The 26,600-nt window shown below is 48.4% G+C and overlaps 1 protein-coding gene across 8 annotated transcripts in view; it reads left to right on the forward strand.

The window, feature by feature from the left end:
• HERC1 (HECT and RLD domain containing E3 ubiquitin protein ligase family member 1) overlaps positions 1-26,600 on the forward strand; it is a 1,817,725-nt gene that overhangs the window by 830,262 nt on the left and 960,863 nt on the right. For all 8 annotated transcript variants that reach the window (XM_085643727.1, XM_085643730.1, XM_085643731.1 and 5 more), the window contains one exon: positions 9,345-9,543. In XM_085643727.1, coding sequence (XP_085499853.1) covers positions 9,345-9,543 — 199 coding nt within the window. The remainder of the gene's footprint in view (positions 1-9,344; positions 9,544-26,600) is intronic.

Here is a 26,600-nt window from a genome sequence, read left to right on the forward strand (position 1 = left end):
ATCGCAGCTGTTTTGGACACAGTGCAGTTTCTGGCCTATCCTCCCAAACCATGAGTCCAGGATATTCTGGCTATGATACTGATGCTTCAGCCTCTATCCTGTATTTCGGTGAGACTGACTCTGAGGCTGCTGGGCCTCATGGCCTCCTGCATCCTGCTAGGGAATCATGTGAGATAGTACATACGGGCTCTGCAGTGGGACCTGAAATTCCAACGGGTGCAGCATCGAGGAAACATCACTGACCCAGTCTAGGTCTCTGAGGGCACAGCGCAAGATCGGCAGTGGTGGCTGACAAACCGTGAATGGGTCAAAGGCAGACACTTTTCCCTTCCCAACCCAGATCTCAGTGTTGATGGATGTGTCACTCCTTGGATGGGGCGGTCATCTGGGGAGGTGAAGATCAGAGCACTCTGGTCTACAGCAGAAGCTGGGCTCCACATCAACCTGTTGGAGGTTCGTGCGATCCGATAGGCACTGAAAGCCTTCTTACCATCCCTCAAGGGAAGGCTAGTTCAGGTTTTCACAGACAACACCACTGCCATGTGGTACTGCAACAAGCAGTGCTGGTTGGGGTCGTGGACCCTCTGTCAAGAGGCCCTGCATCTCTGGACTTGGCTGGAACAGAAGAGCAGATCCCTGGTGGTTCAACACCTGGCCGGTTCTCTAAACGCCAGGGCGGACAAACTCAGCCATTGGTGCCTAGCAGATCACGAGTGGAGTCTCCATCCAGAGGTGATACAAGGATTCTTTCAGTGGTGGGGAGAGCCTTGCTTTCGATCTGTTCACCTCTGTCGAATGCGCAATGTCAGCAGTTGTGCACATTGGAGTTTCCAAGGCGGCTTTTACTCTGTTATGCTTTTCATCTTGAGTGGAGCAAAGTCCTCCTTTCCACCTTCCCGCCCATACCACTTCTGTCCAGATGGCTCAAGAACATCAGGAGCAACTGGGCACAAGTCATTCTTGGACAGTTTGGTTGTCCAAGCTTCTGCAAATGAGCATCGATCCTCCGATCAGGCTGACATTTTGGAGGATCTTCTGTCACAACAGCAGGGGAGGGTTCTCCACCTGAACCTGTCAACCCTCCGCCTCCTTGCGTGGAGATTGAGCGGCGTCAGTTGACTGCATATAACCTTCCTCCAGTAGTATGCAATGTTATTGTGTCAGCCAGGCGCCCCTCCACTAAGTTGATATAAGTCTGCCAATGACAAACATTTTGTAAATATTGTACAGAACTGTCTATCGACCTTTTGTCTACCTCCCTTTATAACATTCTCCTATTCATCCTGTCTCTTGGCCAGCAGGGCTCTGCTCTAGGCACTCTGAAGGGTTACATTCCAGCCTTTCTACGGTTGCTAGTGTCAGAACCCCACACTGCTTACCGTTAGTCACTGTTAGCGGCGTGGGATGATTCCGCAGGGACGACGTGGACAACCCCCTCCAGTACCCCTAGCCCCCCCAGATAGGGTGAGTACTACCTAGGACCACCAGGGAACCGGGGGAGGTAGCCAGAGGAGCCAGAGGCCTTGAGGACGGCTGGGGAAGAGCTCGTGGACTCACACCGGAATATGGTGATGGACGTGACCTGGAAGAGGAAGCACAGGGATATCAGACACACCTCACACATAGACAATCCAGACAGACAGAACAAATAGCGGGAGATGGATAAACACCTGTGGTAAAGTGCTTTTGTAAGTCTCTGGCAACGAGGAGACTGTAAGAAGGTCCAGGCAACACTGCTCTTTTCCCGGACTGACAAAAGTCCTGTCAGCATCCGAGTGGAGGGCGTGTGGTGCAAAGACGTGAGGAGGTGGAGGAGGTGGGTTTGTTCTGGAACCCCACGAACTAGAGGTAGCGCTCCGGCGCCGAGATGCCCTGAGACAGGCCTGTCTCGCGCTTGAGCTGAGGGAGAAAGCGACCCCGTGAGTCACACGGGTCGGGGAAGTCTCGAACTGCGCTCCGGCGCAATGGAGAATGAAACGAAGGAAAGTGCGTGTAGCGGGAAGTCTTACTTGGAGCTTCGGCAAATCCAGCGGTTGATGGCGCCCTTGCGCGGTCCGGACGAGAGTCCGGTTGCAGATCGAGCCACGCTCCTGCGTAGGCTCGGGACGTTAATACGAAGCCCAGAGTTCTGTGGCTTCGCGGGTAAAATAGCCGTGCTCCCGGAAGTCCTCGCTCATTGGTTCAAGGCGGGTCACGTCGAACCACTAGACCGCTGACCCTCCTTGATGGGTCCTCGGTGGTGTAGGCTCGCGCATGGGCAGTCCATTCAGCACGCCAAACACAACGCCGGGGGAAGGACGTGACAGCTAGACCAACCATCACTATTCAAGTCTCCTATTGTACTTGCATTCCTGAAGGGGCTTACACATTAGTTTCCAACCTTTAACTTTCATCATGCCCCAGTGGGACCTTAACTTGATCTTCACTCATTTAATTTGTGCACCATTCGAGCCTCTGCACAATTGCCCCATCCGGCTCCTCACCATCAAGACACCCTTTGTAGTGGCAATAATTTCTGCCAGGAGGGTGAGTGAGTTGAGGCACTCTCTTATCAGCCTCCTTACCTGACCGTCTTCCCAGACAAGGTAGTGCTCCACACTAGGGCTTCTTTTTTGCCTGAAGTAGTGACACCTGTTTACCTAGACCCACCTTCAATGCTCTTCCGCATCATTCTAAGGAAGAACGTCTCCACCGTCTAGACCCCAAAAGAGCGTTATCGTTCTACCTTGAGCACACTGAAGAGTTTAATTTGGACAACCAACTCTTTGTGGGGTACATTGGAGCAAGGAAAGCATGTGCTGTGCAGAAGAGGACCATCTCCCGATGGGTTATCCTCTGCATTAAGATCTGTTACGCTCTGGCAAGAAAACAGCCTCCTGAAAGCCTCAGAGCTCATTCTACCAGAGCTAAGCCAGCCACCATGGCTCTCCAGCATGGTGTCCGGGTCCTTGACATCTACCAGGTGGCTACGTGGGCATCCCTGCACACGTTTGCCAAGCATAATTGCCTGGACAATCCGGTCCGTAGGGAAGGCCTGTTTGGCTGTTTTGGTCCTACAGGACTTTCTGGTTTAAACCTTTCCACAGTCCCTCCTCCAGAGTTGGTATTGCTTGGGTATCTGTTCGAAGGTAGGGAATCAGTGGCTAGATGTCTCTATCAGTTGGACAAGTTACTTACCTTCGGTAACGCCTTATCTGGTAGAAACATGATCTAGCTGCAGATTCCATACCGACCCACCAATCCTAACCGCAGTGTGGATCAGTTCTTACTGTCTGGGCTGTTCCCCTTCAGGTCCTTAGTTGTCTAAACACACCACTTTTAGTCAACTTTATTGCTCCATGCTTCAGGCGTGAAAAGTTGTGAAAAGTACTGACGTCAGCGCGCGGAATTGGCGCCTATATGGACGACACGGAAGTCATGATGACGGAGACAACGCCGACGACGCCACGCCGAGTCGACCAACGCCACCTATCGTCGCTCAAGGGCATTGCTCAAGAAAAATCTTCTGGATCCAGTCTGACGCCTGGGAAGTACAATGGTATGGAATCTGCGGCTAGATCATGTCACTACCAGATAAGGCATTACAGAAGGTAAGTAACTTGTCCTTTAGCCTCTGTAAAGCCGCTGGGGATCCACTGGACTCTGCACACTATACCTTACTGTACAGAGCCAGCTTCCTACATCCCCGACAATTGGTAGATGGACTGAACTTTCTGGGTGAGGGCACCACTCATGGTTGGCATGATGATGCTGGCTGAGAATGCCTGCTTTCACATTTGGTACTTCTACCAGGTGATTTACTACCAAGCAAATCTGATGGTCCTGAGCCCAGGACCAGAATCGTAGAGTCTCTGCATAGAAGATGCAAATTCACTCCTCCCTGTTTGCAAAAGAAGGGGAGGAGGGCCTTGAGAGCCAGACATTTGGCCTGTATTCCAACAGATTTATGCTTAACAAGTGTTACGTCTGGTGACCAGAGGTCTCTGATCTCCCCTTCCTCCAGATGAGCTTGCCACCCTAGAGCAGAGGCAATCATGATCACTGTTGTCACTGGAAGAGAGGGTAAAACATCTTTCCCTGAGAAAGGTTGCTGCTCACACCATCTTTATCGATGTGTCCCTGGAGATCTTGATACAGGCTTTTAGATCTCTGTTGTTTTGGAACTACTACCTACGGAGGCTCCACTGCAGGACTCTCATGTGACAGTGGGAATGGGTGACCAGCAGAATGCAGAGGCTAGCAGACAGAGCATGCGTAAGACCATCAGGACTGGAATGATCACTCCATTGTGAAACATTGGAGTCATAGCCTGAGTATCTTTAACTCTCTAAAGAGAAGGGAAGGATCAACTTAAATTGGTGTCTAGTACTTTGCCTCTGAACCGCTTGCGCTGAGAGGGCACCAGGTGTGATTTGGGCCTGCTGATTGAAAACCCCAGGTCAACAACAATATGGTTGTCGCCTGCAAGTGCCAAGACACCATCTCCGGAGTGCTGGCTTTGATGAGCCAGTCATCCAGGTAAGGGATTACTAGGATTCCAGCCCTTCTAAAATGGACTGCCACCACCACTAATACCTTTGTGAAGAAATTAGGTCAAACAGAAGGACCCCAAACTGGTAATCTTTAGATCTGACTGTGAAGTAAAGGAACTTCCTGTGTGAATGAAGAAGAGAGATGTGGAAACAAGCATCCTGCAGGTCGCCCAACACCTTCCTGTATTCTTCAAACAGCTGCAGAACTTGAGCTACAGAAAGCTTTATGACTTTTTCATTTTTGAGCAAAAAGTTAAAAACGTGGGGTCTGTAGTCGGACAGAGACTGCCGTCTGTGTTGGGGGTCAAGAAGTTTGAGTAACAGCTTCGACCCTGTTCCTGCTCTAGAACCAACTCCACTGCGTCATGTTTGAGCAAGGATTGAACTTCCTGTTGAACGATGTGCAGATGGTCTTACAGGAGTTCATCTGGTCGAGGAGAGATGGGAGGTGGTGGAGGTTGTTGGAAGGGTATGGAATTCACCCTTTCCACAATTAGCAAAACCCAAAGGTCTGAAGTGATAGCCCTTCACGCTTGTGGGCAAGGCAGGTAGCTGTCTATAATGGGTAGTGTGTGCACTGATAAGGCAAAACCAGGGCTGATTTCCAGTTGTGGCTGGCAAACAGATTGAGGAAGAAGAGAAGAAGGGGAGGGGCACATTGCTTTACTCTGTCACACCTGTAGAGGGTTGTTTGTCTGCTGTTGTTGTTGAGTAGAATATTGTTGGCAACCCTTGAAAGGAGAAGGTTGTACTAGACCCCTAGGGAGTATTACATTTGTATTAATACATAGATTCCAAGGGATCTAGCTGTGCTTTTCTGTCTGAGTCTTTCAACTGCCGAGTCCTCTGTAGTACCAAAGAGATGAGACCTATCAAATGGTAAGTCCATTAGTGATCTTCTTTCCAGAAGGAAAAATCTCTTCTTCTATAGGCTTCTGTGCTTCCCTCCTAGAAAGATGAGGAATGATAGGCAAGATGTCTGCATGTGGGGGTTGGTAGCGGGTCTGGCGGAGTCTTTTGTTGCGCCTGTTGGCGTCATGTGCGTCTCTGTTAGAGTTGACTGCAGCACTGGAGATCTGTTGTGTTTAGACATTGAAGGAGGTGAAGCTGGAATAAGTTACATAGCTGTTGGTTTTGTAGGTGCCCAGGACACTTGAGGCAACACCAGAAAGGGCGTAAAGGTCGCCTGCTATCAGGGAGCCAGAAAACCTCACAGGGAGTATGCCGCCTGTCCCATGGGGTCAGTTGGCACGCCAGAGGGGATCATAGCCCTGCTGAAGATACTAAACATGACCTCCAGAAATAGTGATGGATCCCTCCCAGGGGTTGGAAACTGTGGGAATGGGAGCTGAGACTGGGGCCTTGGATTCGGCGGCATAGGTAGAACACAGGCTGGAGCCTGCACTGGGCCAGATAGAGACACTGGAGCCAGGCCCATTGTATTCAACAGCATCAATTGAGAGCTGGATCATTTTCACCTGGTTGCCATTGGTCGACTTCGGAAGAGAAGTTGGAGGCCTCTGTGATTTGCTTCTTCTAGAAAGTCATCTGGATTCGTGTTTTCTCTTTTTCTTAAGTTTTCTATTCCCTTACATTGATGAATGAGGTGATGGCGGTTTATGGCTCCAGTGATGTCACAGGGCGCGGCAGGCAATCTCCGGATTGAGCTGCCCACCCCCCCCACCAGTGTGGGAGAGAAATTGAAAATATTCCCTTTCCAAACTTATGCCTGGGATATTCAGAAGGTATCTGCATATAGAAGTATCCATCAGAACAGCATATACTATACTGCATTCTTGCATGCTAGAAAATCATGTAGCAACTGAATGTGGCAATTTGAAACAACTTTAGATCACGAGGTGACGTTTAGGAGTATGACCATATTTTCAAGCACATAGCACTTATATTCTTTTGAAGTGATGTGTTCTTTTCAAGTTGATTTATTCCCAGCCTTTTTTGAAGGAGAATGTACAAGCACTGGATCAAATGAGCTGACCATAAATGTAAGGTTTTCTGTCTCCTTGACTCCTGAACCTTTATTTAAAATATTAGCAGTCTTTTACCACAGCAATTGTGACTGAAAGGTGCTTGGAGGCAGAAAAGACCAGTTTTGGGCTTTATTCTACTGTTCTAAATACATGCTGCACTGAAGTTAACTATTTGCTTAGATTGCCTTTAGTTAAGATTTACGTTAACCTTTAAAAAGCCATATGTATGTCTGTGTTTTACTAGTGTATCAGTGAGCAACATGTCTATTACCAAGTCTTAAGAAAGTAAAAGATCTAATTCCCTTTGTTGCCAGAGTAAATAAAAAGAAATCTGCTCTGAACAGTTAGTATTTTTAGCAACATGGCTGGTTTGACTAACTGTGAAAAGAAGTATGTCAGCTATGATATTTTTGCAGGATCTTAAATGCAGAATTGCTATTTGTTTTCATAACCATTAGCTCTTTGTGATATGCTTATAGAAAACTAGATTTCATGAAGTCTATACCAGTTCACAGGAAAGTGAGGGACGCTAGCTAGTTGGTGTGGATTACAAATATCCAATTAAGTACATTTTATATTTTAGTAGTTGATACTGGAATTAGTATTTGCCCCCACTGAAGCAGCATGAATTCCAACATTTGTGTCAAGCTACCAAAATGCCGGATGAAAATAAATAAAGGATCTTTTATTACAGATCTAAAAAAAAAAGGAAGGGAGGGAAGACAATCTATCTATATCTACAAAAATGTCCTTCGATATGCTGCATTTTCCACCTGAAAGCGTTCCTATTTCCATCTTTGGCCTCAACCTTCTTCCATTCAACATTAAAGTCTCTATTTTCAAGAATGTTGAGATCATTATCCTAAAATCACTGGTGATGTTTGACATTTATGTGCCATAAGGAGACTCATTTTCAGTGTTAATAGTATCTTCCTCAAGATGTTCTCTGTAGAGGTGTCTGTCAACCTTGAGAAGATCTTTACCATTAAGGTGCCATTATTTCTTTACCCACGTTGATTCTACTATATGAAATAAACGGCCCACAAGGGATTTCATCCATAAATGTGTGTTCTCAGAATATATTATACTTTTTGTGGTACATACTTTTAATTTTGGTTTTCTTGCAAGTCTTCTTGAGATGCCCGCCTGCAGTACCCCCTCCAGATGAATCTTCATTGTGCTTTGAAACCCTCTCGATGGGATGACATTTCTTCTTTCAGTATAACCACGAAGATCCTTGAATCTTCCACTCCAGTCCAGACATATTTTATTTTGGAGACTTATGAGCACACTCCTGCACCAAGTAACAAGTTATCATTAAGGTCGGGTATCCTGGAATTGCAATTCAGTCTTCATGCTGCCAGATTGTGTCTCCTGTGATAAGGAAAACTATTTAAAGCTCCACCTATGGAGCCTGCCTTTCTTAGGCCCAACTTCCTGCTGGTTACTTTGTCTGTCAACAGGGGCAAGAATCACCCATCCTACTGCTCCTACTACCTCTGATCTACTAGCTATAGATAGCAATTGAGTCAACTTCATGTGGAAGACTGCAGCCTGGTCTTACATGGAGACATCTGTGGTGTTTGGTAGGTATGACTATTTCTTATAGGATTGGTACTAGCTTGCAGCCCAGTAAACTGTAGGCACATCAGGTCTATTGATGGAATGGAATCAGACACAAAGGTACAGGCTGGTGTCACAGCTGCGAACTGCGCCATCTCCTCCAGAATTGTAAGAGCCTGGATGTCTAGTATCTTTGGTCATGCTTCTTGTGTTTCTTCCATGACTTGCCCTAGTTTTGTCTTTCGGTTTCACCTACAATCTACCCGACAAGAACGACCTTAACCAAGATCTGCCCCACTTATTGTATTCTGAGACGCAGAGGCTAGACCTCTCTGTCCATGATGGCCTTGAAGTTCATCAAGGAACTCTTGTCGCACAGTTTAAAATCATGCTTGATCCCGAGGCTAGCTAGTTGTGCTTGTTTTCAAGGTAGAGCTGTAATGAGAAAGCACTGCTCAAAAGAATGTTACCGATTTCTATCCCAGAGAGATGTAATGCGAATTAACCTCCTTCCAGTTTTGATCTGACAGTAGATTGTTAATGTTTGTATGACTTGTGTAATAATGAATCAAGTACTGCTGACCAAACAATGCTAATATCAAGCTCTGAAAACTAAAAGAAAAATGCCTGATCCTAGGCACTATAAGCAGATGCCATGAGGCTTAGTCATCTACATTGGTTTCTGGCACATGTATGCACCTTAAAACATGGTGTCTTAGGGGTGACAGCCAGGCACACTGCAAGAGTTTTCAAGAAGAATTTGAAAATGTGTTGAAAGCCAAAATCTCTAAAACCCAAGCTTCAGATCCTAGTCCTTGGGTGCAGAAACAGAAGAACTCATGTTTGTGCACAGAGATTGGCCTTTATGTGGCTCCATGTTGTTATGTCCTCAGGCGGTATGGAGTTGCAACTCAGGTGAAGAATGTAACTTTCAGGGTAGCTGTTGCACTAGTTTCAGGATTCAGTCTTGCACCTGCCTGGGGATTTTCACAAGGTGAGGGATTGCAGTTAGAAACACTGTCAGAAAAGTGTTATGCTATACAAACTATAATAAAAAGAGTTTAAAACAAAGATATGTATCCAGATTTCGTGCTCACACAGATGTGCACTAGAGATCATCACCTCTAGCAATAAAACGAGTAGCTAAGGGGAGTTTAGAGTGCTGAAGTTACGTTGTACAATCTGTGTTTTTGCTTTTAAGTTTGAACATTGTTGCTTGTGGTGCTGCATGTTATATTTTTTTTATATGTATTTTTACCAGAGGTAGACCCGCAAACCGATGAAAATGATCATGTTCAGCAGGCACAAACACCAGTGACTACCAGCCCATCAGCATCTAGCACTACTTCTTTCATGAGCAGCTCCTTGGAGGACACCACCACTGCTACGACTCCTGTGACTGACACTGAGACGGTACCAGCTACTGAATCTCCTGGAGCAATGCCTCTGAGCCTTCTAAGGTGAAAAGTTACACTGTTGTTATTAAGGTTCCATCGCTATAGGTTACCATGTCAATTTGTAGTAATAATTGTATGATAAGGATGCAAGCTGTTTAAGTTTAGTTGGGTCCAGTGATGTTTGATTTCCTTGTTCTAAAGATGAATATTGAAACTATGGATGCTATATAGTAAGATACTATTATAGGTTAAACCAGTAACCACAACCTTAATTGAGTGTACTAATTCTCAATCAATTGCAGCAGAGTTCTTTGAGATGCAATACCTCTAAATTCTGAAGATTTCAAGCTAGTATGTAAATCTTCTGTGTATTCCAAAGATTCACCTGGTGCTAAACAAAGTTATGCTTCGTGCTGTGACCAGATGGGCTAGTAGAGCATGAAGTAGCCCATCAGGTCACCCATACTCGCTCCGCTTAAGTAGGTTCCTCTAGATGAAAGGCAAGTCAGCATACCGCACACCAGATTCTACTCCTTAGTTTTGGTATTTCTGCATCTTGTATGGGAGGATCTTTGAACACTCCGTATTTTGAGACCTTCGTTGCAATGGTTTTCAGTATCTTTTTCCTACTATGTTTTTTTTTTTGCATTTTCTGTCTTACTTTAAATCCTTTTTTGTTGCATAAAGGAATGTCATGTCACATTTTGTTACTCTCAGAATTTTTTTTTCTCCTGATTTAGTCTGACATCACTAATTCAAGGGTTCATTTTTCAAGCTGTGTGCTACTTATACTTTGAAAAGAAGCCACGGTGGTAGTAATTTTGCTTGCATTTGCTGTCTTTGATCCCTGTTATGTAGCTATTAGTTCTATCATTTATTTGAAGAAATTACTAATGGACCTTAGTGAGAGAGAACATTAAGGTGACATAATCCCTTCCCTGACAAATATTCCTTCTGCGTTAGAGGTTTGAATGTGTTTGACTACTACGTCCATGAGCAATTCCTCTTTCAAATAGGGCTAAATCTATCTTCAGCCCTTTCTTATTCTGCCCACTTCAGAACAAAGTCTTTTGTGGTTCTCCTCAAGCCGTCTCCTCACTTTAGGCCTTCCATTCTTGACATGAACTGTAACTCAGTGCATTATGATATCACTTCAAAACGCCAGCAATACATAAACACAGCCACTCTGCTGTACATCATGGCTGAAAAAATTGACAAAGCCAATAGTTCTTGCATACAGGAAGCTTGTTTTTATTACAGATAAGTAGAGAGTTAAAACTAAACTGTGAAAGGGACATTAGCCACAGCTTTCAGAAATGCACTTCAAGCTTCTATATATCCTAATGAAATAGTGTTGTACAATTCTCCAATATCATTTATTTGTGCTTTTTTTATAGTTCAACTCTTTTCTTAAAGGTATTAGGGATTTCATTGTACTCTTGGACACCCCCTCTTTGTGGGGCAAATGTAAGAATAAAACATGCAACATGACCCAAACATATTTGTGATTGTTTTCACCCATAAAACACTTTAGTTGGAACCATACAATTAAACCCCGGTTGGAAAATCGATAGTTCAAAAAATGTTCTGGAAGGTATCATGGCATCCAATACTACAATTTATAAACCCAATCTAGTGGGGGATGTCCTATTGATGAAGGACTGCTCGCATGGTGTCCCGTGGTGTGGTTTGAAGGTTACTAGTACTTCAAACCAAACCACGGGACGCCATGCGAACAGATATATTGGAACGTGTCATTCATCACTAGGACATCACTAACTTGATTGGAATTATAAACTAGAGTATTGGATGCCATGATACCTCTCAGAACATTTTTGAAACTATCGATTTGATACAGTATTCACAGAGTCACACTCCTTAACTAAGAGGATGACATCAGCTGATTTTACTAACAATTTTCATACAAGACGATAAATGCAACAGAATATTCTACCTACTCTTCAAGAAAAGATTTGGTTAGAGCCCTGAAGAAGTCCGCAAGAACGAAACACTTTGACTACATTTCTGAATGGATTGTCAAAAGAAGAAATTGAATAAAGAATTTTGAACTCAACATGTCTATTGTTTTTTTTTCCCCCCCAATAACTTTATTGCCATTTTTACATATCACATAGACATTTTACACGCAGATTTTGAGGGTGTCACTGATTCCCATGGCTCTCTTTTACAATCATAATACATGGATTGGTCAAATATTTTCACCCTTAACCGTTATCTGTCCGTGCAAAACAAGGAAAACCGACAATGGATAGCACCCATTCCCTCTCAATTATTCTTCCGGTGGTACCTCATTCTCATTTATTCTTTCCATAGTCTCTACATGAATTTGCCAATTTGGGATCCCAACTTACCCCCCACCCTCTACCCCAATTCAACTGTGTTTTAACCCTGTGGGCAGGTAAGGAAGAAGATTAGATAATATTGGCGTAAAAACTCCCTGCAATGGCATCTACTAGTATAAAAGCATCTAATGCCTTAGCAATCCTAGCTCATTACATTAGGCAAACATGGTCTGATATTGTGCCATACCTAGATTTTCTACCTAAAGGTAAAATCGGAGTCTAAAGTCATTTTACATGAAGGTGAGAGAACTTCCTCGGCAATTATTGATGCTTTAATGGACGTTTCCACTACTGGCATTGGATAATTGGCTGGTGCAGTACTACTAAGGGGGCATGTGAACCAAATAGCAGCTTCATTTCAACCTGATGTACAGAGTAGCATTTAAGCCATGTATTACCACGGTGACTTGCTACTTGGCAAACATGTTGATGATGCGTTTCAAGCTATAAAGACACTTAAAATAGACACTAAACGATCTTTAGGATCATTACAGCAGAGAATACCAGTCCTATCTGAAAGAAACACATAGGGATAGATTTCTTACCTTAGAATTACCCCAAGGCGTCAGACTGGATCCGGAAAGTTTTTATCAGCAGTACCCCTGCGCGTCGGTAGGTGGCGTCGTGCGGCTCCGCGTCCATCGTTGGCGTCGTGGTCGCCGAGATGACGTCGTGGGCGCTACTAAGACGCCGCCCACGAGCTCTGACGTCAGTTCTTTCTTTTTCCGTGCCAGCAAGCGCAGATCCGGGAAGAGCAGGAACCCCCAGTCAATTTTTTACTGACTTTTTGAGGCCTTTTTGTCTCTATTTTTCATCGAGTCTTCGACTCCTGGTGCAGTTAGGATGCCCGCTTTTAAGTCCTGCGAGGACTGTCAGTGACGGACCTGCACCAAGTGTGTCTTTTCTGCCTGGGGCACGACCACGACCCCAAGTCGTACCCAGACTGCCGGGCCATGGCGCCAAAGTCTTTGCGGGAGCGGTCCCGAAAGCTGCTGAAGGCCTGGCAGTCGACTCCGCAGCGTTCGAGGTCCCGGTCCCAAGGGAGGTCGAGGGACCGTGCGTGGAGTCATCCCCATCAGTCTTAGGGATCAAAGTCTTCCCACTCTGGGTCAGGTAAGGCGAAGCACAAGAAGCCGAAGAAACGTCATTGTTCTCCAACTTCCCCTCGCTGGTCGCGCAACGGGGCTGAGGGTGCGGGTGGTGACTCCGCCGGAGCCTACGGAGTCGACGCCGGCCTACCCGCCCTTCCCGGGTCCGTCGGCAACTCCGGCCCAAATACAGCAATTCCTGTCGACCATTGCTCGCCTCTTTGGGCCATTGGATCCCGCTGGTGCGCCTTTGGGCCCCACGGTCCCGACTGGGGGTCCTCGCCTTTCATCGCCGGTGGCTGTCGGCTCCGGCCTCAGTGCCGCAGGACCCCCCTGGATCCAGGCCAGGATCCTGGTTGACGCCGGTTGACCTTTTACCACCTCAACCGACGTCGACCCCACCGGCACCACTTCCGACGTAGCCCGCTCCTCGGGACGACGTCGACCCCGGTTTCAGCCACGAAGTGGTCGCGGCGTTGGGCCGGCGTCGATCGATGCCGTTTTCGACGTTGCTCAAGGATTTCTATCCCCATGTCCCTGCTCCTTATTTTAGGCCTGTTGAACAGCCTGAGGAGGAAGGGGAGGACTGCGAGGGGTCTGAGGACCCTCTCGCAGCTGATTGCAAGTATGAACAGGACTGGACAGAGGAATTGGGGGAAGCCAGTGGTCTGTACACCTCACCAGACCTTGGCATGCTGTCTCCTCCTACCATGGCTACGGAGGAGGGTGCTAGTTATTCTGTGGTGTTGCGTAGGACGGTCGAGGCCCTACACCTCGTGCTCCCTACTGTGGCCGTCAGCACTAACCTCCTGACGGAAGTGCTTCAGCCAGCTGCTACTTCTGCAGAAACGCTGCTCCCCTTCAATGAAGCACCTCGCCTTCAGGAAGCAACTCAAGACCTGGCTGTTCGAGCAGTAGCGGACCCCCCCCCAAGCGCCTTGAGACCCCCCGGGTGAGTAGCACGCTATACAAATTTCTTGATTGATTGATTGAAGCACTATCTGACGTTCTTTTGGGCACCTGGTCCTGGCCCACCACAGGGGCTCCTGTGGACAAGAACGTGGACCGATGCCATCGCCCGGCTCCGAATGACCCCATTTTCCTCTCTTAACACCCCACCCCCGAGAGCTTGGTTGTCCATGCCTCTGCTTCCCCGACTGCCTTCCCTTCTGCACCACCGGATAGGGAATCCAAGAAACTGGATCAGTTCGGAAAGAAGATTTTCCCTTCCGCCAGTTCTGCGATGCGGTCCGTGAACACTGCATGCCTCTTGGGCTGTTATTCTCACTCTCTGTGGGATACGGTGGCGCAAGTGCTGCCTCCGTGCCCATAGGACGAAAACAGAGAACAAGGGAACCCTACTCAATAAGGAACCAGGGTGATTGAACAATACAAGAAAACAGTGGTTCCTGTGGAATGGTATACACATACATAGGTGCTACGAAGCGCAATCGCGATACAAGGGTTAAAGTGATGTTAGAAAGAAAGAGCCACATACACCAATAGTCTTATTGAACACATATGTATATTTTTAATTAATATAGAAAAATAGGCAGTTGTGCGAAGTGTCCCAAGTGATGTATGAACCTAAAAAACATGTGACACAGTATGTGACAATATTTACAAGGTTTCAAAGATTCCTTATATAAAGAAAACGACCATTCCTCAATTTATACAAAATATACAGCTACTTTATACAACAATAAGTGCTGAATCAATGGTTCGCTTTCATCATTACTGGCGACGGCGCTTCGATCCTTATTAGAGTGTAGGGTCTCATCATGACCTATGATTATAGGGACATCTGGGAAAGGAAGAATAGAGTGAGGTTAGCATATGGCCCATGTATCGGCACAAATGCAATAGATTAGCTTATAAAGGCAAGAAAGAGGAATCAGGGTACCTGAATGTTCAATTGCTCATCTGGGTGAAGAGAAAGTGCCAAACATGAGTGATAATGAAGAGAAAGTACTCACAGGGAAACCCGGCCGGGTTCTGGTTTTGTGAGGATTAGAGAAAAAATGATGAATAAACACAAGGTAGGAGGAATGGGGGCAAAGGATGTCTTATGTCATAAGGCTCTAAAATATGGAACTACAGGTATGGCGCAAAGGGGACAATTACCCCTTATGAGGGTGTAGGCTGGCAAACAACGATAGTCAAAGCTAATGCAGATGATGAAGCGCGGCGTATGTGGGGCGGCTGTCGGTGTTGGAACTCTTGGAAAAAGGTAAAGGATCAGGACTAGTGTGGCAGAGCATACATCCGGGTATATAACATTAAGTTAATCCCTAGCGAAGATAAGCTTCAGGGAAAAAAAGGGGTATGGCGGTGCAAAATTCAATTTTTATCAGGGCGTGGCGTGCAATCTTTCCTGGTGGCCATCACTTCCGCTAGGCGAGTGAGTGAGCTCCAGGGTCTTTCTTGTAAGCCTCCTTTCCTATCAGTCCATCCGGACAAGGTTGTGCTCAGGCCCCGTCCTTCCTTTTTGTTAAAAATTTGTTCCGGCCGTTCACATTGGGCAGTCTATTACCTTGCCCACCTTCTTTTCGCCTCCGCATCCTTCCAAAACATGCACTCTCATTTTATCTCAACAGTACACAACAGTCCTCGGGGGATGACCAGCTTTTTGTTGGCTACGTTGGCACCAAGAAAGGTCGGGCGGTACACAAGAGGTCTATCTCCCACTGGGTCGTCTTGTGTATCAAAGCCTGTTACGCGTTGGCTAAAAAGGAACCTCCGGTAGGACTGTGTGCTCATTCCACTAGACCTACTACAGCCACTGCTGCATGGGGATGTGGTGTCCCCCTGCAAGACATCTGTCAGGCAGCCACGTGGGCCTCGCTGCACACGCTTACTAAGCATTATTGCCTGGACAGCCAAGTCCGGAGAGACTGCTTCTTTGGCTGTTCTGTTCTCTGTGACTTTCTGGTGTGATCTTGGTTCGCAGACCCACCACTGGGGTTGGTATTGCTGTGGTATCTATTCTAAGGTAAGGAATATATCACTATGTGTTTCTTTCAGATGAACAAGTTACTTACCTTCGGTAATGATATATCTGTAAGAAACATTAGTAGTGATAGATTCCTTACCACCCCACCCATCCTCCCCGTTCTGCGAACTGATTTCTAGGGTTAAGGTCATCCCTTTCAGGGCCCTAGTTTCAATGCACCAGTGGTCAGTTTCTTGCATGGCTCTGCGTTACTGGTGCGGAAAGTCGTGTACAGAACTGACGTCAGCACGCATAGGCGGCATCTAAGTAGCGCCAGCGACGTCATCTCGTCGACCACGACGCCAACGACGGACGCGGAGCCGCACAACGCCACCTACTGACGCGCAGGGGTACTGCTGACGAAAACTTTCCGGATCCAGTCTGACGTCTGGGGGTAATTCGAAGGTAAGGAATCTATCACTACTAATGTTTCTTACAGATATATCGTTATCGAAGGTAAGTAACTTGTTCTTTGAGGCGCTAGATGCAGGTGCCAATTCACGTTCATAGTTGGATATAGGTATCAACCCTATCCAACACATCAGCAACCATACTGCCGACCATAAAGGGTCTCTCCAAAAATCGGCCCCTCGCCAAAGTCAGGATAAAACCCAAGACTCCCCCAGATGTCAGTAATGAGTGCCCGTCAGCCACCACATCATTTCTCTGAGCTTCTGTAAGCGAAAAGAGGTTTTCCTGTGTTATCGGCTTGGGAAAGATGAGACCTAGATCTCATAATTCTGGGGCACACATTGGAACCATTCAAGAAACTGCATTGTCTATGGACATTACATGCAGATGTATCTACAGTGATGAAGCAAAAAGCCATAGAACTAGTCTCTCCAATTGCAGCGTAAATATGGGCTTCTGTTCTCGATTTTATTTTAGAAAAAACGTCAGTAGAATGGAGACCAATTTTAGATCTCCGTCAATTGAACCAGTTTCTAGAAACGCAAACGTTTTGCATGGTTACTCTGCAAGAAATCCCACAGCTGTTACATGAAGGACAAATTATTCCCAGCCTAGACATACAGGATTATTTTTTCCATATTCCTGTCCATCTAAAGCACAGAAAGTATCTCAGATTCCAAGTGGCAGATCTCCAATAATCAATTCAAATGACCCCCATTCTGCCTGAGATTGGCCCCACAAATCTTTAAGAAGTGTATGGCTTCAGTTGCAGCATATGTTAGGAAACAAATATAAAATATTTCCCTATCTTTCTGATTGGATAGTCAAGTTAAAATTGATCTGAAAGAAAAACGTTAGTTAGATTCCTTACCTTAGAATATCCCCAGGGTCAGGCTGGATCCGGTAAGATTTTTCCTCAGCAATACCCTTGCGCGTCGCTAGGCGTCGTCTGCGGCTCCGCGTCCGTCGTTGGCGTCGTGATCGCAGGGATGGTGTCGTCGGAGTACTTAGACGCCGCCCTGACGTCAGTTCTTCTTTTTTCTGCACCAGTAAGGGCAGATCCGAGAAGAGCATACCCATTAGTTAGTTTTTGACTAACACTTTTTGAACTTTTTTTTGGTTCTCTTTCGAGTCGACCTCGATTCCTGGTGCCAGTAGGGATGCCCGGTTTCAAGCCGTGCGACACCTGTTACCGACTGATGTCGGTTACGGGTCACCACCGTCTGTGTCTCTACTGCCTTGGGGCCGACCATGATGCCGAGTCGTGCCCCGACTGCTGGGCCTTGACCTCGAAAGCTAGGTGGGAGCGGTCCCGCAAGCTCCTCGAGATCCTGCAGTCGGCTCCAGGTCGAGGAGGAGGTCGAGGGACCGGTCGCGGAGCCACAGCCATCACCGCTCGTCGGGTTCGAAGTACTCGCATTCAGGTAAGTCGAGGCACAGTAAGAAGAAGTCGAAGAGGCGACATCGCTCTTCTGACTCCCCTCCCCGGTCGCGCGACTTGGCTGAGGGTTCGAGTGGCACCACCCACACTGCTCCGTCGGAGCAGCATCCGGCCCCATACCCTCCGGTCCCTGGGCCTAACGCGACTCCGGGCGAGATCTAGGACTTCCTCGTGGCCATGAGGAGTCTCGCTCCGCCATCGAGGCCTGCCGGCGCGCCTTTGGGTCCCGCAGGTTCGACTGGGAGGCCTAGCGAGCCGGCGGCTCCTGCGCCGTCGTCGACTTCGGTCCCGATGCCGCAGGCCCCCGTGGGATCCAGGCCTGGATCCCGGTCGACGACGATTGACTTTACGACCCCTCCGCCGGCGCCGACCCCTATGGTGCCGTCTCCGGCGCCGTCTTCGTACGTCGTCGTCCCCAGGTTCAGCCCCGGTCCGGGCCCAGCACTCCGGCGCCGATGGATGAGCAAATCATCTACTGCCCGGCTCCGACTTTTCAACCTGTCTACCAGGAGTCGGATGACGGGGACGACCGGGAGGGGTCTGAGGACCCTCAGGCTCAGCAGTGCCAGTTTGGTCAGGACTGGGCAAAAGAGCTGGGGATGCCAGTGATCTCGACACCTCCCCTGACACTGGCTTCATCTCTCCTCCCTCCGTGGCTACAGAGGAGGGTGCTACCTATTCTGTGGTGCTGCGCAGGGCTGCCGAAGCCCTTCATCTGGAGCTCCCTGCAGTGTCCGTGAGGACTAACCGCCTCACTGAAGTGCTTCAACCGCCAGTAAGCTCTTCGGAGCCTCTTCTGCATTTGAATGAAGCACTGACTGACGCTCTGATGGGCACCTGGTCCAAGCCCTCCACTGTCACTCCTGTGGACCGGAACGTGGCCTGGCGCAACCGCCCTGCACCGAGCGACCCCAGCTTTCTGTCGGTGCACCCCACCCCTGAGAGCCTGGTTATCCAGTCCTCTACATCCCAGACCGCCTTCCCGTCCGCTTCTCCGGATCGGGAATCCAAAAGATTGGAACAGTTTGGGAAGAAGCGGTTTTCCTCGACTTAGTTTGGGGTTGCGGTCTATCAACACCGCATGCCTTTTGGACCGTTACACCCACTCCTTGTGGGATACAGTAGCGAACGTGCTGCCCCAGTGTCTGGAGGAGGCCCGGACACGGCTCGCCCAGGCTCTCGCTGAGGGGCGGGATGCAGCATGGTACTCAATTCGATGTGGGCTTGACACCATGGACTCGCTGGGTAGGGCGATTGCGATGACTGTGGCGATTCGTCGCCAAGCCTGGCTGAGATCCACGAATTTCTCCGGGGATGTCCAGAGCACCCTCATGGACATGTCCTTCGATGGCCGTCGCCTTTTTGGTGAAAAAGCGGATAGTGCGCTGGAGCGCTTTAAGGACTCCAGGGCTACGGCCAAGTCCTTGGGCATCTCGGCCCCGCGCCCGCAAACTTCCGCTTTTCGCCCCCTTCGTGGCCAAGGAAGGGGCGCCCCCGCACGTCCGTCTAGCCACAGGCCGCAGAACCAGTCTCAACATGGTTGCGGACGTGGATTCCGCCGAGGCGTAGCATGGGGACAGAGAGCCGGTCAGCCCACATCTGCCCCAGCAACATCTGCCTCAAAGCCTTCCTAGTCCGACCTTTCAGGCCCATTCCACGCCAGTGGGAGGCAGGGTTCGCCATCACCTGCTCCACTGGCATACTATCACGTCGGACAGGTGGGTGCTGCAAATCGTCCAAAGGGGCTACTCCCTCCCCTTCGAGGCGACCCCTCCAGCCATGCCACCGCAGTACCACCGCATGTTGGGGGATCACTTGCAACTTCTGCAGGAGGAAGTTGCGACCCTCTTGGCCAAGGGGGCGATTGAGCGCATTCCTGGCCCAGAAGTAGGTCGGGATTGTTATTCCCACTACTTTCTGGTTCCCAAGAAGGGCAAAGGGGGCCTACGCCCTATCTTGGACCTCAGGAGCATCAACGCCTTCCTCCGGAAGGAGAAGTTCAAGATGCTCACCTTAGCTCAGGTTCTGGCTGACCTAGCCCCAGGAAACTGGATGGTAGCGTTGGACTTGCAGGACACATATGTTCGAGGCTATTGAGCTGCAGATCACACATCTGGTGTTGGGCTCGGATGCTTGCAGGTTGTTGTTGTCTTCGGAAGAATTCTTTGGTCACGAGATAGGTGACTCCTCCCTTGGACAACAGTGCGCATGGGCATCAACTCCATCGTTAAGATTGTTTTTTTCCGCCATTGGGTTCGGATGCAACTTTTCTGCTCCGGTTGGAAATATCAGTTCCAAGCTTTTCGAAGCGCAAACTTCATACAAAACATCGAAGCACCTTCATTCTCGACATCGATTTCATAGGCTCGATTCTGGACGTCGACGCGGGCCGCTGGGCCTATCCACGCCGTGAGGCCTACGGCTCATGGAAAGGACACCTTTCAAAGAATGCCCCCAGTGTGGAGCAAAATTTCCACACAGTGACCACCACAAAGTCTGCAACCTGTGCCTATCACCTGAACACGACGACTCCAGCTGTCCAGCCTGCGCATCCTTTCGATCCAAAAAGACCATCCGAGATCGAAGGGCTCGACGACATATCATGGCACAAAGAACTGCTCCAGAACCAGAGGACATCTTTGATGAAGGCCCCGATGTCCCGGAAGAAGATTCCGAAGATTTACAAATAATTTCCGAAGCAGAGGACTCAGACGACCCCATCACTCCTGGGCAACGTGTGAGTACTACTGCCCCTGCCCCAACCCCACCAAAACCAAAGGCATTGGTCAAGACTTCGCCTGCTGGCCCCAGTCGAGACCGAAAACACCCTTCAGAAGCCCCGCCTCCGGGCTCGGCTCCGAAGAAACATAAGCCTTCCGGTAGCTCGGGACCAAGCAAACGGCATGTCATTGTCCAACCGGCACCGAAGACAAAAGACTACTCGGCACCGAAATCGGCTCCAACGCCTTCGGCCCCGAAAACACCAAGGCCAATAGATAAACCGGCACCGAAGGTTCTCAAGCCCACAGATACACCTTCGGCTCCGAAACCGACATCGGCACCGAAACCATCATCGGTACCGAAACCAACGGCTAAGGACTCTCATACGCCTCCTAAAGCCAAACAATCCACCAATCAACCAAAACCTCGATCGGACCAAAAAGATTGGTACCAAAGACTGTTCCTGAAGAACAAGAACTTTTTCATCCAGATCCCATCGACCCAAGGCAGAAAAAGATTTATATCAACCCCAAGACTGGCCATGTCACCGCGGTGCCCTGTAAAAAACAGAAACTGGACACACCACCTGCCCCGGTTCCGGTTAACAGGAAGGACTCTGCAACATCCCCTATGCCTTTTTCCTCTCCTATACTGCCTCCTATCCCACCCCCTCTGCCTACACCAACCTTACCTATACCCTCTCCATCACATGCACCACCTCCACAGGATGATGATGACGACCTAGGGGGTGGGGGTGACCCTAATGATCTGTTCACGGATCCAGACACCTCGCCACGGATCCAGACACCTCGCCACTGGATGATTGAGCATTCCCTCTACCAGACATTCCTGACCCTCCGCCATATCCCTCAAAACCATCGCCGCCTGACGATCACCTGGGGTTTGGCCAATTATTAAATAGAGCGGCACTTTACCACGGCGTCACAATGCACTCAGACGCACCAGGGGAAGACTTCCTATTAGACACTTTCAAACAATCTCAAAAGTCTGTTCAAATTCTACCCATGATTAAAGGAGTCATAAAACACGCCCCCCGAAGTGTTTAAAGACCACGTTCGTGCCAGGGTTCTCAACCCAAGAATAGAAAAGAAATATAGGCCTGTCCCTGAAGAACCTAATTACATCAAAGGGCAACTCCCTTTGGATTCTTTGGTCGTTTTCAATGCTAGGAAACGCGCCAACTCCCAAACCACAGGAGATACACCACCCCCAGACAAAGGATCCAAACTGTTAGAAGCCTCTGGCAAACGAGTAGCAGCACAAGCCGCTAATCATTGGTGTATTGCCAACACCTAAGCCCTACTAGCACGCTATGACAGGGCCCACTACGATCAATTAGAGACTCTCTTACAACATCTGCCAGACCAATATAAGACCCAGGCAAATGACCTTATCCAGGAAGGAAAACGAATTTCAAATGCAGCAATTAAATGTGCGCTTGACGCCGCAGACACCGCCTCTAGAGCAATTAACACAAGTGAGCTCCTTCGACGACATGCGTGGCTACGCATTTCAGACTTTAAGCCAGAGGTACAAACTTCCATACTTAATCAGCCATTCAATCAGGAACAGCTCTTTGGGCCAGCAGTAGATACTGCCCTTGAAAAAATGAAGAAGGACACAGAGACGGCTAAGTCCATGGGAGCATTACAGTCTCATCAACCACGTGGCTCCTTTCGGCGCTCCTTCTATAGAGGAGCCTCCAAAAATATGGGAGCGGACACCTCCTCTACATTCAAACCCACCTACACAAACGTCCCCCAGTAGAGGATATTTTAGAGGCGGATACAGAGGAAACAACAACAAGGGGCGAGGTCGAGGTAATAACAACACTCGTACCTCCCCTGCCACAAAACAGTGACTTTCCTCCACTACCCCCAGACCATTCCACTCCGGTCGGGGGAAGACTCAAACAGTTCCTACCTGTCTGGAACTCCATCACAACAGACAAGTGGGTAAGACAAATCATCCAGTATGGTTACTGCCTGGAACTCACAACTACCCCCCCCCCACACATACCGCCCAAGCAGCGTTCCATGTCACCAGACCATCTTACGCTCCTCAAACAAGAGGTTTTCTCATTGCTTCAAAAACACGCAATAGAACCAGTTCCCTTAGAACATCAGGGTGCAGGGGTATACTCACTCTACTTCCTAATCCCCAAGAAGGACGGGACTCTAAGATCAATACTTGACCTCAGACCCCTAAATCTGTATATCATCTCAGATCATTTTCATATGATCACTCTTCAACAAGTGCTCCCACTACTGCAACAAGGCGATTTCCTTGCCACACTAGACCTCAAGGACGCCTACTTCTACATTCCCATACATCCTACCCACAAGAAGTATCTAAGGTTTGTGGTGGACGGACAACACTACCAGTTTACAGTCCTTCCATTCGGGGTAACAACCGCACCCAGAGTTTTCTCAAAATGTCTGGCAGTAGTAGCAGCACATCTCAGAAGACAACAAATTCATGTCTTCCCGTATCTAGACGACTGGCGAATAAAAGCCAAGTCATTCAACATATGTGTTATACACACTCACCAAACCATCCAAACCTTACACAACTTGGGATTCACAATAAACTATCCCAAATCTCATCTCCAACCCTCTCACATACATCAGTATCTAGGAGCCACCATAAACACTTCCACAGCCCTAGCATATCCCAGCCCAGTCAGGATAACCAATATACAAGCTCTAATCACAGAATTTCAAGTCCAACACTCCCTTCCAGCAAGAGTGTTCATGCAACTCATAGGCATGATGGCGTCATGCATCTTCATTGTGTCTTATGCAAGACTTCAAATGCGTCCCTTGCAAGAATGTCTAGCACGTCATTGGAACCAGGCTCACGGACAACTTACAGATCTGGTGTTGGTAGACAGCCGCACACATCGCTCTCTGAAATGGTGGAACATAACAAACCTGTCCAAAGGGCGGCCGTTCCTAGAGCCTCTTCCACACATAGGGCTGACAACGGACGCATCGCTCACAGGCTGGGGAGCCCATCTCCTCGGCCACACCACTCAGGGCAAATGGACCACTCAACAGAAAATGCTCCATATCAATTACCTGGAACTGCTAGCAGTGTTCCTAGCGCTAAAATCATTCCAACTACATCTCCAGAACAAAACTGTCCTCATACAGACAGACAACATGACAGCCATGTATTGCACACAAAAACAAGGAGGCACACATTCTCTCCAGCTGTCCCAGCTCGCACAGAACATTTGGAGATGGGCCATTCCCCAGAACATATACCTACTTGCAGAACACCTTCCAGGGGTTCACAACCAAATCGCCGATCTGTTAAGTCGACAAACTCAACAAATCCACAAATGGGAACTACATCCCCAAGTCCTCCTGCCCTTTTTCCAACAATGGGGCCAACCAGCCCTAGATCTGTTCGCCACACACGAAAACGCGAAATGCCCAACCTTCGCCGCCAGGTTTCCCCACCCGGAGTCAAAGGGCAATGCGATATGGATGAACTGGTCAGGCAGATTTGTGTACGCTTTTCTGCCTCTCCCACTCATTCCATTAGTAGTACGCAAGCTCAGGCAACAGTCTCTCAAACTGATCCTCGTTTCTCCCACATGGGCACGACAGCCCTGGTTCCCAACACTACTGGAACTCTCTCTAGTTCCACACCAAAACTGCGTCTCTCCCAGTCCTTATTAACCCAGAACCATGGAGAAATCAGACACCCAGATCCAAGTCAACTGATTCTGGCGATCTGGCTCCTGAAGTCCTAGAGTTCGGTTACCTTAACCTGCCCCCAGACTGCATGAATATTATAAAAGAGGGTAGAAGACCTACCACTAGAGCCTGCTATGCTGCAAAATGGAAAAGATTTGCCATTTATTGCTCTAACAATCACATAAACCCACTGGATGCATCCATCCAGGACATCATTTGCTACTTACTGCACTTGGAAAGATGTAATTTGGCATACTCATCCATACGTCTCCACCTAGCAGCCTACTTACAAAATAGACAACACTTGTCACTCTTTAGAGTACCTGCGATCAAAGCCTTCATGGAAGGACTAAAAAGGATTATTCCTCCCACATTATCACCCTCTCCAGTGTGGAATCTAAACATTGTTCTTACTAGGCTCATGGGACCTCCATTTGAACCTCTCCATAAATGCGAACTACAGTTCCTCACATGGAAAGTAGCTTTCCTTATCGCCATCACATCCCTCAGAAGGGTAAGTGAAATCCAGGCTTTAACCATACAAGAACCATTCTTACAATTACACCGTAACAAAGTGCTTCTTAGAACAAATCCGAAAGTCCTTCCAAAAGTCATATCTCTGTTCCATCTTAACCAATCATTAGAGTTACCAGTGTTCTTCCCAAATCCAGACTCGGTAGCAGAAAGAGCTCTTCATACCTTAGACGTTAAAAGAGCCCTTCTTTACTACATTGACAGAACCAAATCATTCCGCAAAACAATTGTTTAATGCTATCTCTCCACCACATAAAGGCAACCCCATTTCCAAATCTGGGATAGCTAGGTGGATAGTTCAATGTATCCAAATATGCTACCACAAGGCTAAACGCACACTAACGGTTCCCCCTAGAGCGCATTACACACGCAAAATAGGGGCTTTCATGGCATTCTTAGGAAACATTCCCTTAGAAGATATTTGTAAGGCAGCCACATGGTCTACAACACACGCCTTCACTAAACACTATTGTGTTGACGTGCAAGCTTCTGTGTGTCAGGCTGTCCTTAAAACTTAATTTCAAACCGCTGCAACCGATACAGGTGACCACCGCTAGGGGAGATACTGCTATATAGTCTATCCTAAGTGTGTGATCTGCAGCTCATATGCCTCGAACGGAATATGCTACTTACCAGTATGCATCTGTTCTTGGCATGTAGAGCTGCAGAGCCACAAACGCCCACCCACCTCCCCGGTACCTGTATCTGTTCCAGCATTGTCTTACTTAGACATTACACATGGACATCTCTCTCTTTTCTACAAACTCCATCATTTCCCATCATGGCGAAAAACAATCTAACAATGGAGTTGATGCCCATGCGCACTATCGTCCAAGGGAGGAGTCACCTATCTCGTGACCTGCAAGCATCCAAGCCCAACACCAGATGGCGATCTACTATCCTAAGTGTGTGGCTCTGCAGCTCTACATGCCAACAACAGATGCATACTGGTAAGTAGCATATTCCTTCCACATCCCCGTCCTGCCGGACCACCGGTGTTACCTGCGGTTCACGGTAGGCCACGAGCACTTTGTTTACCGTGCTCCCCTCCGGCCTCACCAGTGCCCCTCGGGTGTTCACGAAAGTGATGGCGGTGGTCGCAGCTAATCTGCGCAGATTAGGGGTTCCAGTCTTCCCCTATCTCGACGACTGGTTGTTAAAGGCAGGCTCGTACCAGGCAGTTGTCTCCCACCTCCAGACTATGGCCGACCTCCTGCATTTGCTGGAGTTCTCTATCAACGTGCCGAAGTCGCATCTGAGTCCCTCCCAGAGCTCCTTTTCATCGGAGCGGTTCTGGACTCGGCGCAGTTTCGGGTCTATCCTCCGGAACAGCGGGTTCGGGATATTCAGGCTCTGATTCCGATCTTTCAGCCTTTATCCCGAGTTTCGGTCAGGTTGGTGCTGCGGCTGGTGGGTCTGATGGCCTCCTGCTGGTACATCACTCCAGGTGGCGGATGCGGGCTCTGCAGTGGGACCTGAAGTTCCAGGGGGCCCAACATCTTGGCAACCAGTCCGATCCTGATCTCAGAGGGCACTGCAAGACAGTTGCAGTGGTGGCTCACGGACTGCGATTGGGTCAGTGGCAGATCCCTCTCCCTACCCCAACCGGAGCACATAGTGGTGACGGATGCGTCCCTCCTGGGATGGGGGGGCCACATGGGAGAGGTGGAGATCAGAGGCCTCTGGTCTCCGGTGGAGTCCCGGCTCCATATCAACCTCTTGGAGCTGCGGGTGATCTGGCTTGCACTGAAGGCATTCCTTCCCTCTGTTATGGGAAGTGTAGTGCAGGTGTTCACGGACAACACCACCGTCATGTGGTATTGCAACAAACAGGGCGGGGTG

Source organism: Triturus cristatus, chromosome 3_1, assembly GCF_964204655.1.
Source record: "Triturus cristatus chromosome 3_1, aTriCri1.1, whole genome shotgun sequence".
Taxonomy (NCBI): Eukaryota; Metazoa; Chordata; class Amphibia; order Caudata; family Salamandridae; genus Triturus; species Triturus cristatus.